Source organism: Rattus norvegicus, chromosome 5 (genome assembly GCF_021556685.1).
Source record: "Rattus norvegicus strain SHRSP/BbbUtx chromosome 5, alternate assembly SHRSP_T2T, whole genome shotgun sequence".
Taxonomy (NCBI): domain Eukaryota; kingdom Metazoa; phylum Chordata; class Mammalia; order Rodentia; family Muridae; genus Rattus; species Rattus norvegicus.
The window spans coordinates 128,703,714-128,716,605 of NC_141538.1; the positions used below are offsets into that span (position 1 = coordinate 128,703,714).

General features: G+C 45.1%; 1 protein-coding gene across 1 annotated transcript in view; it reads right to left on the reverse strand.

Annotated features, from left to right (window-relative positions):
* Positions 1–12,892, reverse strand: part of Scp2 (sterol carrier protein 2) — a 74,101-nt gene that overhangs the window by 10,163 nt on the left and 51,046 nt on the right. The window contains 2 exon segments of the mRNA NM_138508.5: positions 2,026–2,155; positions 10,866–10,968. Of these exon segments, the coding sequence (NP_612517.3) occupies positions 2,026–2,155; positions 10,866–10,968 (233 nt within the window).

A 12,892-nucleotide genomic window follows, 5' to 3' on the forward strand; every position in this document is an offset into this window, starting at 1 on the left:
AGAGAAACCCACCAGTGCAATATGCCACTGTACTTAAGTGTCAATTGTTCCTTCCTTTATGCCCTGTTCACGTTTCTGAGGGCCAACCATGTGTTAGGCACTACTTGAAGCACTAGGAATGCAACAGTGACCTAACAGACAAAAATCTCTGCCTTCATAGAATGCATTCTCATAAGTGGGGATGGGATTGGAGGGGGGAGGGGCAGCAAAGAGCCAGGCAGAAAGCAACAGTCAGCATGGTCAGGGAAGGGCTTGCAGAGAAGGGGACTTTTGAACAAAGATCGGGTGATGAAGCTATCCAGTGAAGACTATCCGAGGCAGACAGAATAGACAGAGCTCCCAGATGAGAACTCCCCATGCTCAGGGAGGCCAGTTGCTAGGGCAAGTGAGGGAGAACACAGCAGGACAGGCTGGCCAGACCATACGGTGTCATCACAGAAATTGATTCTACTACTTGGAGAAGGAGGAGGGTTTTGAGCAGAGAAGGACACAAATCTGACTCTGGTTTTGATCATCAGGCTGCTGTGTAAAGAACGGAGGGACAAGGACAGGAGCAGAGACACGCAGAGCTCAGATCCACCAGGCCGCAGTAGAAAACAGGATTCAGTGGTGAGTTAGACTATAGAGTATGAGAAAAAGAGGCCAGGGATGGTCTCCAAGCTTCTGGACTGAGGACCTAAGAAAGCACAACTTGTAGAGAACAGGGCAGACCACGGTAGGACATGCTTTAAGGGGAGAGGGGCCCAGAGCTCTGCTTCGCACACAACACGGTTTACTGTGCCCTCTAACACACACTGAAGTCTAGTTTCTAGTGGAGTGGTATTAAGTGGCAAAGCCTTTAAAAAGGGGCCAAGGGCCACAAAGGCTCTGCCCTCAGCAATAGATAGATTGCATTACCTCAGGGATAGGCTCTTGAGAAATGAAAGGGTTCAGCTCCCACCCTGCTCTCCTGTTTGGCCCACTTCCCTTGTCCCTCCTCCACTGCCTCAGAACACAGTAACAAAACTCTCACACCAGATGCAGCTGCTCCGTGGTGGATTCCTAGCCTCTGAGAATGGGAGCCAACTTACTGTCTCTCTACCCAGTGTGTGATATCGTTAGAGTAGTAGAATTGTCCCAAGACAGGCATCCTCATACATCCGTCAGTTACACAGTTATGTTGACAGTTCTGAATTCAGGGGTGGGCCCATGGTGAGCACAGAAACCTGGGAGTCATCAGCAAATTGTTTTTAAAACATGAGGATACACAAGATCCCCAGGGAGAGAGTGAACCAGAACTAAGCCTTGCAACACTCTGATGCCTTGAACTTAGGAGATGAAGAAATTACCAAGCCCAGTCCAAAAGTGCAGCCAGTAAATAAATTAATAAAAAGCCTGCGCATGTGATATGAGGGCTGGGATTAACCACGTCATCCAGTGAAGTGGCAATCACCAAGGACCTTGGCAAGAACAAATTTGGAAGAGACCAGACAAAGGCTATGGAATGGGTTCAAGAAAGATTGGATGAGAGGGAGCAGAGTTGGTGAACAAAGCCAGGTCTCTCAAGGTCATCAGCTATGCCCTAGACGTTTGGTGTGCTGCTAATTTTTTGTCAACTTGAAATAAGCTACAGTCACCAGGAGAGGCGAAAACCCAGATTAAGAAAATAGGTTCCAGGTTCCTGCCTGGCTTGAGTTCCTGTCCCGACTGCTTTTGATAATAACTGTTATATGGAGTGAAATAAATTCTCCCTCAGGTTGCTTTTCTACAGAAGGGTTATTCAACCAAGGTCAGGTTCGACAGGGCCAGAAATCCAAGTCACACGTATCTAAATCTAGTCTAAGAGTGGTATCTCTCATGTGGAGTCCCTGGCTTTGGAAGGGGTGGTTAGAACCTTTATCCTCCCAAGGATTGAACAGTTCTTTTCTAGAACTTGTCACCTGACGGCAGGCCTTTGTGAGCACTGCAGGGACTAGTCTCCCAGCTGGAAGCCCTGTGAAGTGGCTGCTGCTCCGCTGCTCCGAGTGAAGCCACTGGGGCACTGACCTGAATCCGGAAGCACCGATCCTTTGCCGTTCTTCACGTCCACCACCCACGTAGCTTCTTTGCCCCCGGGGCCATCCTTCACTTTGAAGGCAAAAATGCCACCGATTTTCTTCACGAACTCTTCCCCTTCCTGGAAACAGAAGTGACATCAGGAGTTATCTTCCTTCCCCTTCTAAACAGGTACATCATGCAAGCAGCTGAGACGGCAGAGTCCATGAACAGCCATTTTATCTACTCAGGAGTCAGAAAGAAAGCGGCAACAACTCCCCCTCCTGTCCACTCTGTAAAGCAGCTGGGTACAGGGAAAGGGGGGGCAGCGGCCTGGAGCACCTTCTGGAGACAGAGCCCGCATTGCCCTGTCTAAGAAAGAAGAGCCCTAGGGTTGGGGATTTAGCTCAGCGGTAGAGCAAGGCCCTGGGTTTGGTCCCCAGCTCCGGGAAAAAAAAAAAAAAAGAAAGAAGAGCCCTTGATTCAAAGTCGGTTCCTTAACTTCTAATTTTGATTCTCCACAATCAAGACTAAAAGTGATTCTGAAACCAAAGCTCTCTTTAAAAGTTCAATTTCTATCTTAGTATGAAGAACTATGTAAACAATATTCCATTTGCCTCGTAATTCTGGATCTTGGGAGTGCAATGGCCTAATACAGAAAATGTCACCATCATCTCTAGCAGACAGCTCCCTTCTCCTTCCCACTTCATTCTCACTGTGCTCTCTGCATCTTCTGGAAACATGGCCCCAGACACTGCTAGGCACCAAGATCACAGCATTGAGAGAGTCGGACCAACACAGGTTAGCAGTATTCTGCTCTGTGGTGACAAGACCTTCCCATAAAAGGGAACACAGGGACAAGGCAGCCACACAGTGGACAATGGAAGACAATGGCATGCGCACCTTGCCCTTAAGAAAGGCAGCGATGGCAAGATGGTTCAGTGTTTGCCTGTGACCCGCCTTGAATCCCCAGACCCATTCATTATAAAGGTAGGAGGAGAGAAGAGCCGCACTAAGTCGTCCTGACCTTCACAGGTGAGTCACAGCACACATCATGTACATACCCCACCACATCGTGTGCACAGGCACAGACGCTAATGGCAAAGAAATTTCTAGTTTAAAAAAGGAAACAAAGAGCCCAGAGAGGTGACACAGTGATTAAAGTGGCTATTCTTCCAGAGGACCCAGGTTTGATTTCCAACAAACACATAGTGTCCCACAACTATCTGCAGAGGATCCAAACCCCTCTTCTAGTGCGTGTAGGCAAAACTACAAACTAATTTAAAAATAAATTTAACTAAAAAAGAAAAAAGAAAATGGGACTGGAGAGATGGCTCAGTGGTTAAGAGCACTGACTGCTCTTCCAGAGGTCCTGAGTTCAAATCCCAGCAACCACATGTTGGCTCACAACCATCTGTAATGGGATCTGATGCCCTCTTCTGTGTCTGAAGACAGCTACAGTATATAATAAATAAATCTTTAAAAAAAAAAAAACCAAAAGAGGCACAACTAATTTTTTGATATCTTTTTTAGAAAAGAAGCATATTCATTATAGAAAAATGGCAAATATTGTTAAGCAAAAAGAAGAAAACACAAATCATTTCTAATTTTATCATATAAAGAAACATCACATTAACTTTTTGAAAACAGGTGTGATGGCTGAACATGGTGATGGTGAATAGTCTTTAATCCTGACTCTCAGAACCTTGAGGCAGATGGATCTCTGTGAGTTCCAGACCAGCCTGGTCTACATAGGCAAGTTCCAGAACAGCCAGGGCTGCATAAAGACACTCTGAATCCAGTAGAGCAGTCTGGGTGTGATGGTATATGCATGTAATCCTGAGGCAGGAGGACTAAAGGTTCAAGGCCAGCCTGAGCTAAAAACCTGAGTCCTAGGACAGCTTTGGCTGCACGGTGGGACCCTAATCAGGAGGAGGTGGGGGTCATCTGGTTCTCTAGCTAATATACCCTCCTACCTCTGCCCCGAGGGCTGAGATGAAAGGCATGCATCACCACACCCGGTTTGCCCTTCTCTTTCTCAATAGAGAAAAATCTTTACGTGTGTGTGTTTGTGTATGTGCAGGTTTGGTTTTTGACACATGGTTTTACTCTGTAACTTAGACTGATCTCACACTGGCAGCCCTCCTCCTGTCTCCGCCTCCCAAGTGGCACTAAGTTACAATCAAGAGCATCTACACCCGGCAGCACTTGCAGCTAAATTTATTCTTAGGTGTTTTATAGTGTTCTTGTTAATAATTTACTTTTCATTATATTTTGTGGCTGAGTTATTACAGACACATAGAAAATATGGTGATCTTTTCATGCCTTTTTTCTGGACCTGGCTACTTTTGAGTTCTCTTGTAGATCCTGTTCTCCTCCTCCATTTCAGACTTAATGTCCTGCAGGAGTTTACATATCCAGGGCTCTTCATCCCTATCCTTACCCTTAACGAAGATTCAAAGTGTTCACTGTATTCAGACACTGTAATGAGCACCTCAAACACTCAAATGCTTATTCCCCCGGAGGAATTCACACCAACTGACACCACACAACAGATTTGTGTTCTCTTCTGTCCCCGTGTGTGTGTGTGTTTACACATGCACAGTGTAACAACAATTGAAGTATAATTCAGACCTTACAAAATGCACTTTTTCACAGTACACAATTTAGTCACATTTTTAGTGTGCTCTAAGACGTGTATGACAGTTAATCTTCAATATAAACCTGACAGGAAGGATTTAGAATCATAAGGGAGACACGCCTTGTCTGTTAGTGAATATCCAGAGGTTTAGTGGAGGAGAGAACCCCGACCCTGGGTGTGGGTGACACCATCCCATGTGCTGGGATCCCAGAGAAACAGACTAACACCGGCCCTTCTTTCTGGGCCTGTGCTCTTGGCCATGCTCGTGCGGCCATCCCTCCCACCATGTTCAGGCAGTACCTTTCTTAAACCAGGCGCTAAAATAAACCCTGCTGTCCTTCAACAGCTGTGTCACATATGTGGCCACAGTGAAAGGGAGAGTGACTAATAAACAAACGACCCCAACGTCACTAATCTCAGAACAGTCGCATTTTCTCTCTCATGTGAACTTACACCCACTTGCCGTCAGTTGCCATTTGCTGATACCAGTCTCTGAAAACCACAAAACTATTTTGTTCCTACAAACTGGCTTATTCTAAACATTTCCTATAAATAGAACCATACAGTGCCCTCTTGTGAGTGGCCTGTTTCATTTAACATGTTCCCAAGGTTCATGCTGGACTGAGTATCTACCGGTACCGCTCTCCTTTTTATGGTCAGGTAATGCTCTACTGAACATGGTTATTTACTGATTTTTGGGTTTTGCTGTATGTGTGTGCATGTGTGTTGTCTGTGGTATACACATAGGTATGCATGGGGGAGGGGTGCTCACTCATGCAGGTACACAGGGATGCCAGCAACTAATGTCTTTCTCACCTGTTTGCCCATTTTATTTCATCCATCCATCCATCCATTCATAGACAGGGTTTCTGGATATAGCCCTGGCTGTCCTACTCTCTATGTAGAGCAGGCTGGTCTCAAACTCACAGAGATCCACCTGCCTCTGTCTCCCCAGGGCTTTGATTAAAGGTATGTGCCACTATGCCCAGCTTCCGCTTTTTTGAGACAAGGTCTCACTGGACCTGGAGCTCAGCTTCAGCCAGACTGGCTAGCCTACAAACTCCCAGGATCCACGTGTCTTCCCTTGGTTTTAGAAGCCACACTCTGCCTTTGCACAGGTGCTCAGGGAATCCCAGCGTGGGTCCTCCTGCTTGTGAAGCCACTACTTTACCCACTGAGCCTCCTCCCAAGCCCTCTTTTCATTGTTCTCACGTTTTGGATTTTATGAATACTGTGGACAGAGGCTCTTCCTTCTCTTGGGTAGGTAAGTAGGTAGGTGGGTAGGTAGGTAGGTGGGTGGGTAGGTAGGTAGGTGGGTGGGTAGGTAGGTAGGTGGGTGGGTGGGTAGGTGGGTGGGTAGGTAGGTAGGTAGGAAGGTAGGTAGGTAGGTAGGTAGGTAGGTAGGTAGGTAGGTAGGTAGGAAGGTAGGTAGGTGCATAGGTAGGTAGGTATGTAGGTAGGTTGGTAGGTAGGTAGGTAGGTAGGTAGGTAGGTAGGTAGGTAGGAAGGTAGGTAGGTAGGTAGGTAGGTAGGTAGGTAGGTAGGAAGGTAGGTAGGTAGGTAGGAAGGTAGGTGGGTGGGTGGGTGGGTCGGTAGGTAGGTAGGAAGGTGGGTGGGTGGGTAGGTAGGTAGGAAGGTGGGTGGGTGGGTAGGTAGGTAGGAAGGTAGGTAGGTAGGTAGGTGGGTGGGTAGGTAGGTAGGTAGGTAGGTAGGAAGGTAGGTAGGTAGGAACGTTGGTAGGTAGGAAGGTAGGAAGGTGGGTGGGTGGGTGGGTAGGTAGGTAGGTAGGTAGGTAGGAAGGTGGGTGGGTGGGTGGGTAGGTAGGTAGGAAGGTGGGTGGGTGGGTAGGTAGGTAGGTAGGTAGGTAGGAAGGTAGGTAGGTAGGAAGGTAGGAAGGTAGGTAGGTAGGTAGGTAGGTAGGAAGGTAGGTAGGTAGGTAGATAGGAGGAAGTTGCTGAATCATAAGCTGCTTAACTCCTCAAGGAACTTTCAAAACAGTCACACCAATACCGCACAGCCCTACCAGCACTGAATAAGAGCTCAAATCTCTCTACACCCTCACTACTGATTAGTGTCCTCACTACCTTTATTAGTCAGTGCACTGGTGTGTCAGCCTTTCCTCATACAGTTACTACCTCAGCCTGGGTACCAGAAGCAGCCATGGGTCCATCAGCGAAATAGCTGTTCTAGTCAGCACCCATGCTTCTCAGGAGTCGCAGGTACATTTCCTCGCAATACTAAGGATCAAGTCCAGCCAGGTTTCTTCTGGGGCCAGTGGTCAGTAAAGGACCACTTCCAGGTATGTCTGCCTCCTTGCACAGTGCCTCACGAATCAGTCAGAGCAGACACCAATGAGTTACAGCAGGAAAATCTCAGCAAGCATTTAGAAGTTCTACTTACCACTTCCCTCCCACTGCCTAAAATAGATGTAAATTAATTTGCACTTGCTGTTCCTTTGGAAGAACCAACTGACCCTCTTAAAAACCCATACTCTATAGTTAATAATAAATAATTTTCCTTTGAAACAGGAGTGAAAGTAGGTAAGAGTTTTAAAAGAGAAAAACACGGTTGCAAAACTGGAGAACATTCCTACCAAGCAGTCTTAAATGCCTCTGATGGGAGGAAAAGTACTTTCTGAGTGGACTGAAGGCCAGAGAGTAGGTGCTGCTATGAACACAACAGGACAAAAAAGGGCCAGAATTCAAAGGCGGCCCGTGGAGTATGCTAAGGAAGACAAAGGTGGAAATGAAACCTCCTGCTAGGTTGCCTCCGCTGAGGCAGAAAATGCATTCATTGACAAAGAGCCCAGACTTCCCTTTTTAGCACTCCAAACCCTGAGGAAACTGACGATCGTGGGAAGGAGACACAGGCTGGGATACAGTTGTGAAGGAACAGAACTAAGACGAGAGCAGGAGGCATAGGCTTGCACAGCTGAAAGCCAAGTGCAAACCTGAAACAGCCTGTCTTTGTTAATCCCAGTAAGGAAGTCCTCCCTGACTATCCCCGGCCGACCTGACCGCGCAGTGGTAATCTCGGACCCAATCTTCTTATGTGACCTCTGAACTATGTCCTCATAGAATTCCTCATTTTACTGTGGACACAATAGTGAAAGGTATTCAAAACATGGCAGTGAGCTACCTCTTTCTGACTAGGCTGGCAAAGATTTTTATATAATAAGCCAATATAGTTTTGGAGAAGCTGTAGAGAAAAAAAAGCAGCTATTCTCTTGAGTTGTTAGTAAGCGCAGAGTATTATCCTCTCTCTAGTGGGAGTCTGAAGAGCTAGAGTCAACTGAAAAATACGTAATTACCCAATTCTGTCTTTGAATTAAACTAGTTAGTATTTAAAGTACAAGAGGAGGGTTGGGGATTTAGCTCAGAGGCAAGCGCAAGGCCCTGGGTTCGATCCCCAGCTCCGAACAAAAGAAAAGAAAAAAAAAAGTACAAGAGGAAATTTATAACAACACTATATTTGTAAAATTTAAATCTAATCTGATAGTTATCATAAAAGGCTAATTAAATAAGTTATGGCACATATATACAAACATGTACAATGTTCTGAAAGCATGTGAAAGACCTATATACACGGCCATAAAGAATACCACAGGAGAAAACAAAATGAGGTCATCCCCCAAGATGGCAGCCTAATAGTCCTGCAGCTCCTATCCCAGCCATGCTTACAGCCATCAGCCTGGCTCTGCTCCAGCCCCAGAAGGCTGATGATCATTATAAAAACCCTGGAATACTGGCTAGGCACACTAGCCATAGTGCAGTCAGATGTCAGAAGTCCTTGGCCTACAGTAAAAACTAATGAAATGTGCTCAGTGTTGGCCTTTCCTGCTGTGGCTTTAGCAGGAATGAAATCCCGGCCTAAAAGCCTTGATACCTGTTGTTTAGTTCAGCCTATTCTCAGATGTGTGATCTGAACTGTGACTGTGACTGTAACTGTATCTGGTTTGGTCTAAAATCTAAAATGAAGAGTGAGACTCCAAGAGACTATTACATTTCAAACAATGAACTAAATACCTAATCTTGCCTATGAGTACCTCTTTCTTTTATTGTCTGTGTATGACCTTTTTCTATCAAGAACTAATTATGGGTGTGCTGGAGAACTGGCTGCTCTTCCAGAGATCCTGGGTTCAATTCACAGCACCCACATGGTGGTTCACAACCATCTGTAACTCTAGTCCCATAGATCCAATGCCCTTTTCTGATATACAGACAAACATGCAGATAAAACACCCATACACATAAAATAAATAAAGCTTTAAGAGAAAAAGTACAGGCTGGAGAGATGGCTCAGTGGTTAAGAGCTCTGACTGCTCTTCTAGAGGTCCTGAGTTCAATTCCCAGCAACCACATGGTGGCTCACAATCAACTGTAATGAGATCTGATGCCCTTTTCTGTGTATCTGAAGTCAGTTACAGTATCCTTATATATAATAAATAAATAAATCTTAAAAAAAAAAAGAAAAAGTACACCTTGGTAGCTTACACACTACATACACGTACACACACACACACACACGCACACAAAAGCTTAACTACAGTTCATGCTGGCAAAATACCCACATGCATAAAATAAATCTAAGGAAAAAAGTTTTTTAAAATAACTAATTATAGCACATAAACATAGATTCTTATGTATAGTATGATAAACCCGACATGTATCATATGGTCCTGGCTGTGTAAAATTCTAGTTTTACACAAGATGAAGGATGACAAATAGAATATTCATGATAATATTTTAGTGAACTCTAAGTGGTACAATTTGGAAATTTTAACATTTTTCTTTTTAAAAAGATTTACTTATTTGTTTTTACTTATTTTTAATAACATATTGCTAATGAGTTTAGATATAGTAGATTTTTTATTAATTCATTATTTATTTTATATGCTCTGGTATTTTGCCAACATGTATGTCTGTTGGAAGGTGTCAGGTTCTAATATGTATGAATATTTTGGCTACATTTATGTAAGTATATTGCACATGTGCCTGGAGCAGCCACGAGGGAGCATTAGATCCTCTGGAACCAAAGTTGCCAACTGATTTAAGCCACTCTGTGGGAGCTGGGAACCCACCCAGGTCCTCTCCAAAAAAGCAGCCAGCATTCTTAACTGCTGAGCCAACTCTGAAGCTACCCAATTTTTCCCCCTTTTATGTATCCATGTATAATGTGGATTTTTTTAAATCAATTCTTTTTTGCAACAACAAAGTAGCAAATTTTTAAAAAAGACTTTGAAAAATGCAAACAAAAAGCTGGTAAGGCAGTGCTGGTTAAGGCAGTGCACTCCTGTGACCCTAGCACGGGCATGGAGGCAGGAGAGTGAGGTCATCCTTGGTCACAGTTAGAAGCCAGCATAAACTATGAGACACATTTCAAGGCGGAAAAGCCAGTAAATAATTCCATTTTAAAAAATAATTCAGAGGAAAAGAAGATGAGGACAAGAGGAACAAAAACAAATTTTGCTTAAAATCCCATTATGAAACCTAGTATTTATATGCTAATAAAAAACAGTAGTGAAGCACTATGATATCAGGTACAGTTAAAGATTCACTTAAAATAACCTCTGGAATGATTTTTAAGTAGCCATCTCTTTAATTCAGAGGAAGTTATTGGCTACATTGTCAAACCCAGAACGTCAGAGCTGATGCAGAAAGACTGTCTGAGCCTGTGGCCAGCAGGCAGTCTGTCTCAAAAAGACAAAAGAGAAAAAAAAAGAGAGCCTATCAAAATGAATGAGAACTCCTTACATCTGAATTATACCCACAACCGGATATCTTCCTAACAAAGAAGACTGAAATGAAAATAATTTAAATGATTTACTGTAGTCTTTACATTCAAATATGGAGAAGTATATCAGTGGTGGTGGTGCACCCCTTTTATTGCAGTACTCCGGAGGCAGAGGCAGGCAGATCTTTGAGCTCGAGGCCAGTATGGTCTACAAAGTGAGTTTCAGGACAGCCGGGGTTACACAGAGAAACCCTGTCTCAAAAAACAACAAACAAAGCACATCTAGAGATGTGCGCATTTGCAAGGTAGTCTGACTAGAATTACAGAGGAGCCTCCTCAGACTGGTGGTCCTGAAAGCACCTGGTGAGATTTCTCCTTGTGCACCTCTGGCATCAGGAGAGATCTCCGCCTCTCAGTCCAGGCTCCACCTCCCAGCCCAGGCTCTGGTCTCTGGTAGTGTTTTATTTACAGCTCTCACCTCTTCAAGCTTCTTCTCGATTTCCTTAAAAATGAGATTTGCCTTGAATCCATCCCCTGCAGAGCTGGTGGGAGCAGCTGAAATCTGGTGCGTTCTGAAGGAGCTGTGGAAGGATCAGTGTCAGTTCTGGGAGTCATGGAAGTGCCTGGGTTGTCAACATTTAGGTAACAGTAACTTTCAAAAAGCCCAAGAACAGAGATGTTGCAACTCTCATCTCAAGAAAATCTTCACTAAGTATATAAAACAATTACCCAACTCCATCCCACAGCAAATACTAAGTTCCCACAAGGTAAAGCCACCCTCCTGAAACTTAAAGCCAAGACCATTAACAAGCAAAAACAAACAAGCAAACAAGCATACAGTTACCTGAAGAAAAGAAACCAAGTGGCCGCTAGAGGGAGGGGACATCTATTGCAGATACTGGTGACAGGGAGAGCCCCTCTAGGGAGGTAATACTTACATTACACCTTCAACTACTAAATGAACCAGCCCTATAAAGAGTTTCGGTGGGGAAGCCATGCTAGCCTGAAGGAACTCAGGTATAAAGGTGGAAAAGGAAATACAGGAAGACTAAAGGAGGTCCTAGGTGCTGTGGTCACAGCACAGGAGAAAGGCTGGTTCTGAGAGACCATGGCAGAGAACAAAACTGGGCCTCCCAGTCAGTGGGGTTGGGTTTCTTTTTGTCACTTGTGCAGGCAGAGGAGCTTAGGAGATCCAGGAGGGAAACACAGCATCCACTCCCAGTACTGCTTCTCTTTCCACCCCCCACCCCCATATACTCCTCCTTTTCTTCTTGCCCTCTTTCTTATCCTCCCCAACCCTCTCTCTCTGTGGGAATTGAACCCAGGGCCTAGTACAAACTAAGCACAATTTACTAAGGAGCTACACTCCCATCCCCTTTCAGTCACTTCAAAACTGTCTGACTTGGTGTGGTGGAACATACCTGTAGTCCCCAGTGCTTGGGAGGGAGTCTGGAGGATTGAGTTCAAGGCCAACCTTGGCTACATAGTTTCAAGCTAACTAGGCTCCCTAATAAGATCCTGTCTCAGAAAAAGAAGTTAGGCATAGTATTGTGTGTCTTTAATCCCAGCATTTGGGAGACAGAGGCAAGTAGATCTCTGCTCCACATGGGAGTTCCAGGCTGCCCAAGAATACATAGTGAGACCCTGTTTTAAAAAGAAAAGAGAAAGGATGGAAAAAAAATACCAGTTGTTAAATACAAGCAACATCAAGTGACGGCCTGCGACATGAGAGGCAATAGCATTCAAGGCGATCTGAGAGGTAAGTTCCACTAATATCTTATTAAAGCAAGGAGAGGGACCTCAAGGGTAGAAAGAGCTGGTATGATCGAAGAAAAAAGACCAGCGTGACCAGCACAGTAAATGAGGAGACAACGACACAGTATGGAGGTGGAGACCGGGCAGAAGACACAGGCTACCCAAAGCTAGGAATCTGGGAAGCCACGGAGACAGCAACATCAAGTAGAAGAGTGGGCGGTGACAACCCCCATAACAGTGTGTGCACTGACTCAGAGAGAACATGAGAACAGGTGAGTGAAGGGAACGGAGTCAAGAGAAGAGCAGAACCTGCAGCCTTTGTCGCTGGGGCGAGGGACATGGAAAGAGGGTAGAGAGGATGACTCAGGGGTTTGGGGGCGGCCAGGAGTGGCAGGGGATGAGGAAGAGTGAAGTGGGAGCAGAGGACTGATGGTCTGCCTCAGCTGTGGACAGGGGTCCAGGCTAGATCAAGTGGGGTAACCATGAGCAGAATCAAGTGTTGAAATCCTGGAATGGAGTACCGAGAAGACTGCCTCCAGGACAATGGGCTTTGGAATCCATTACTTAGAGGTCTGAGAACCAGTGCTGACTCACTCAGAAATCAGGCAAAGTGTCACAGAAGCCTAGAGCAGAGAAGTCTAGGAGATAAAAGTCAAGTATGTCAAAACGCTACCAGAAGGTCAAGTACTCGGAATACAGATCCCCTCTTATGGGACAGTGAACTGAATCCAGCTCTGAACATGATAGACA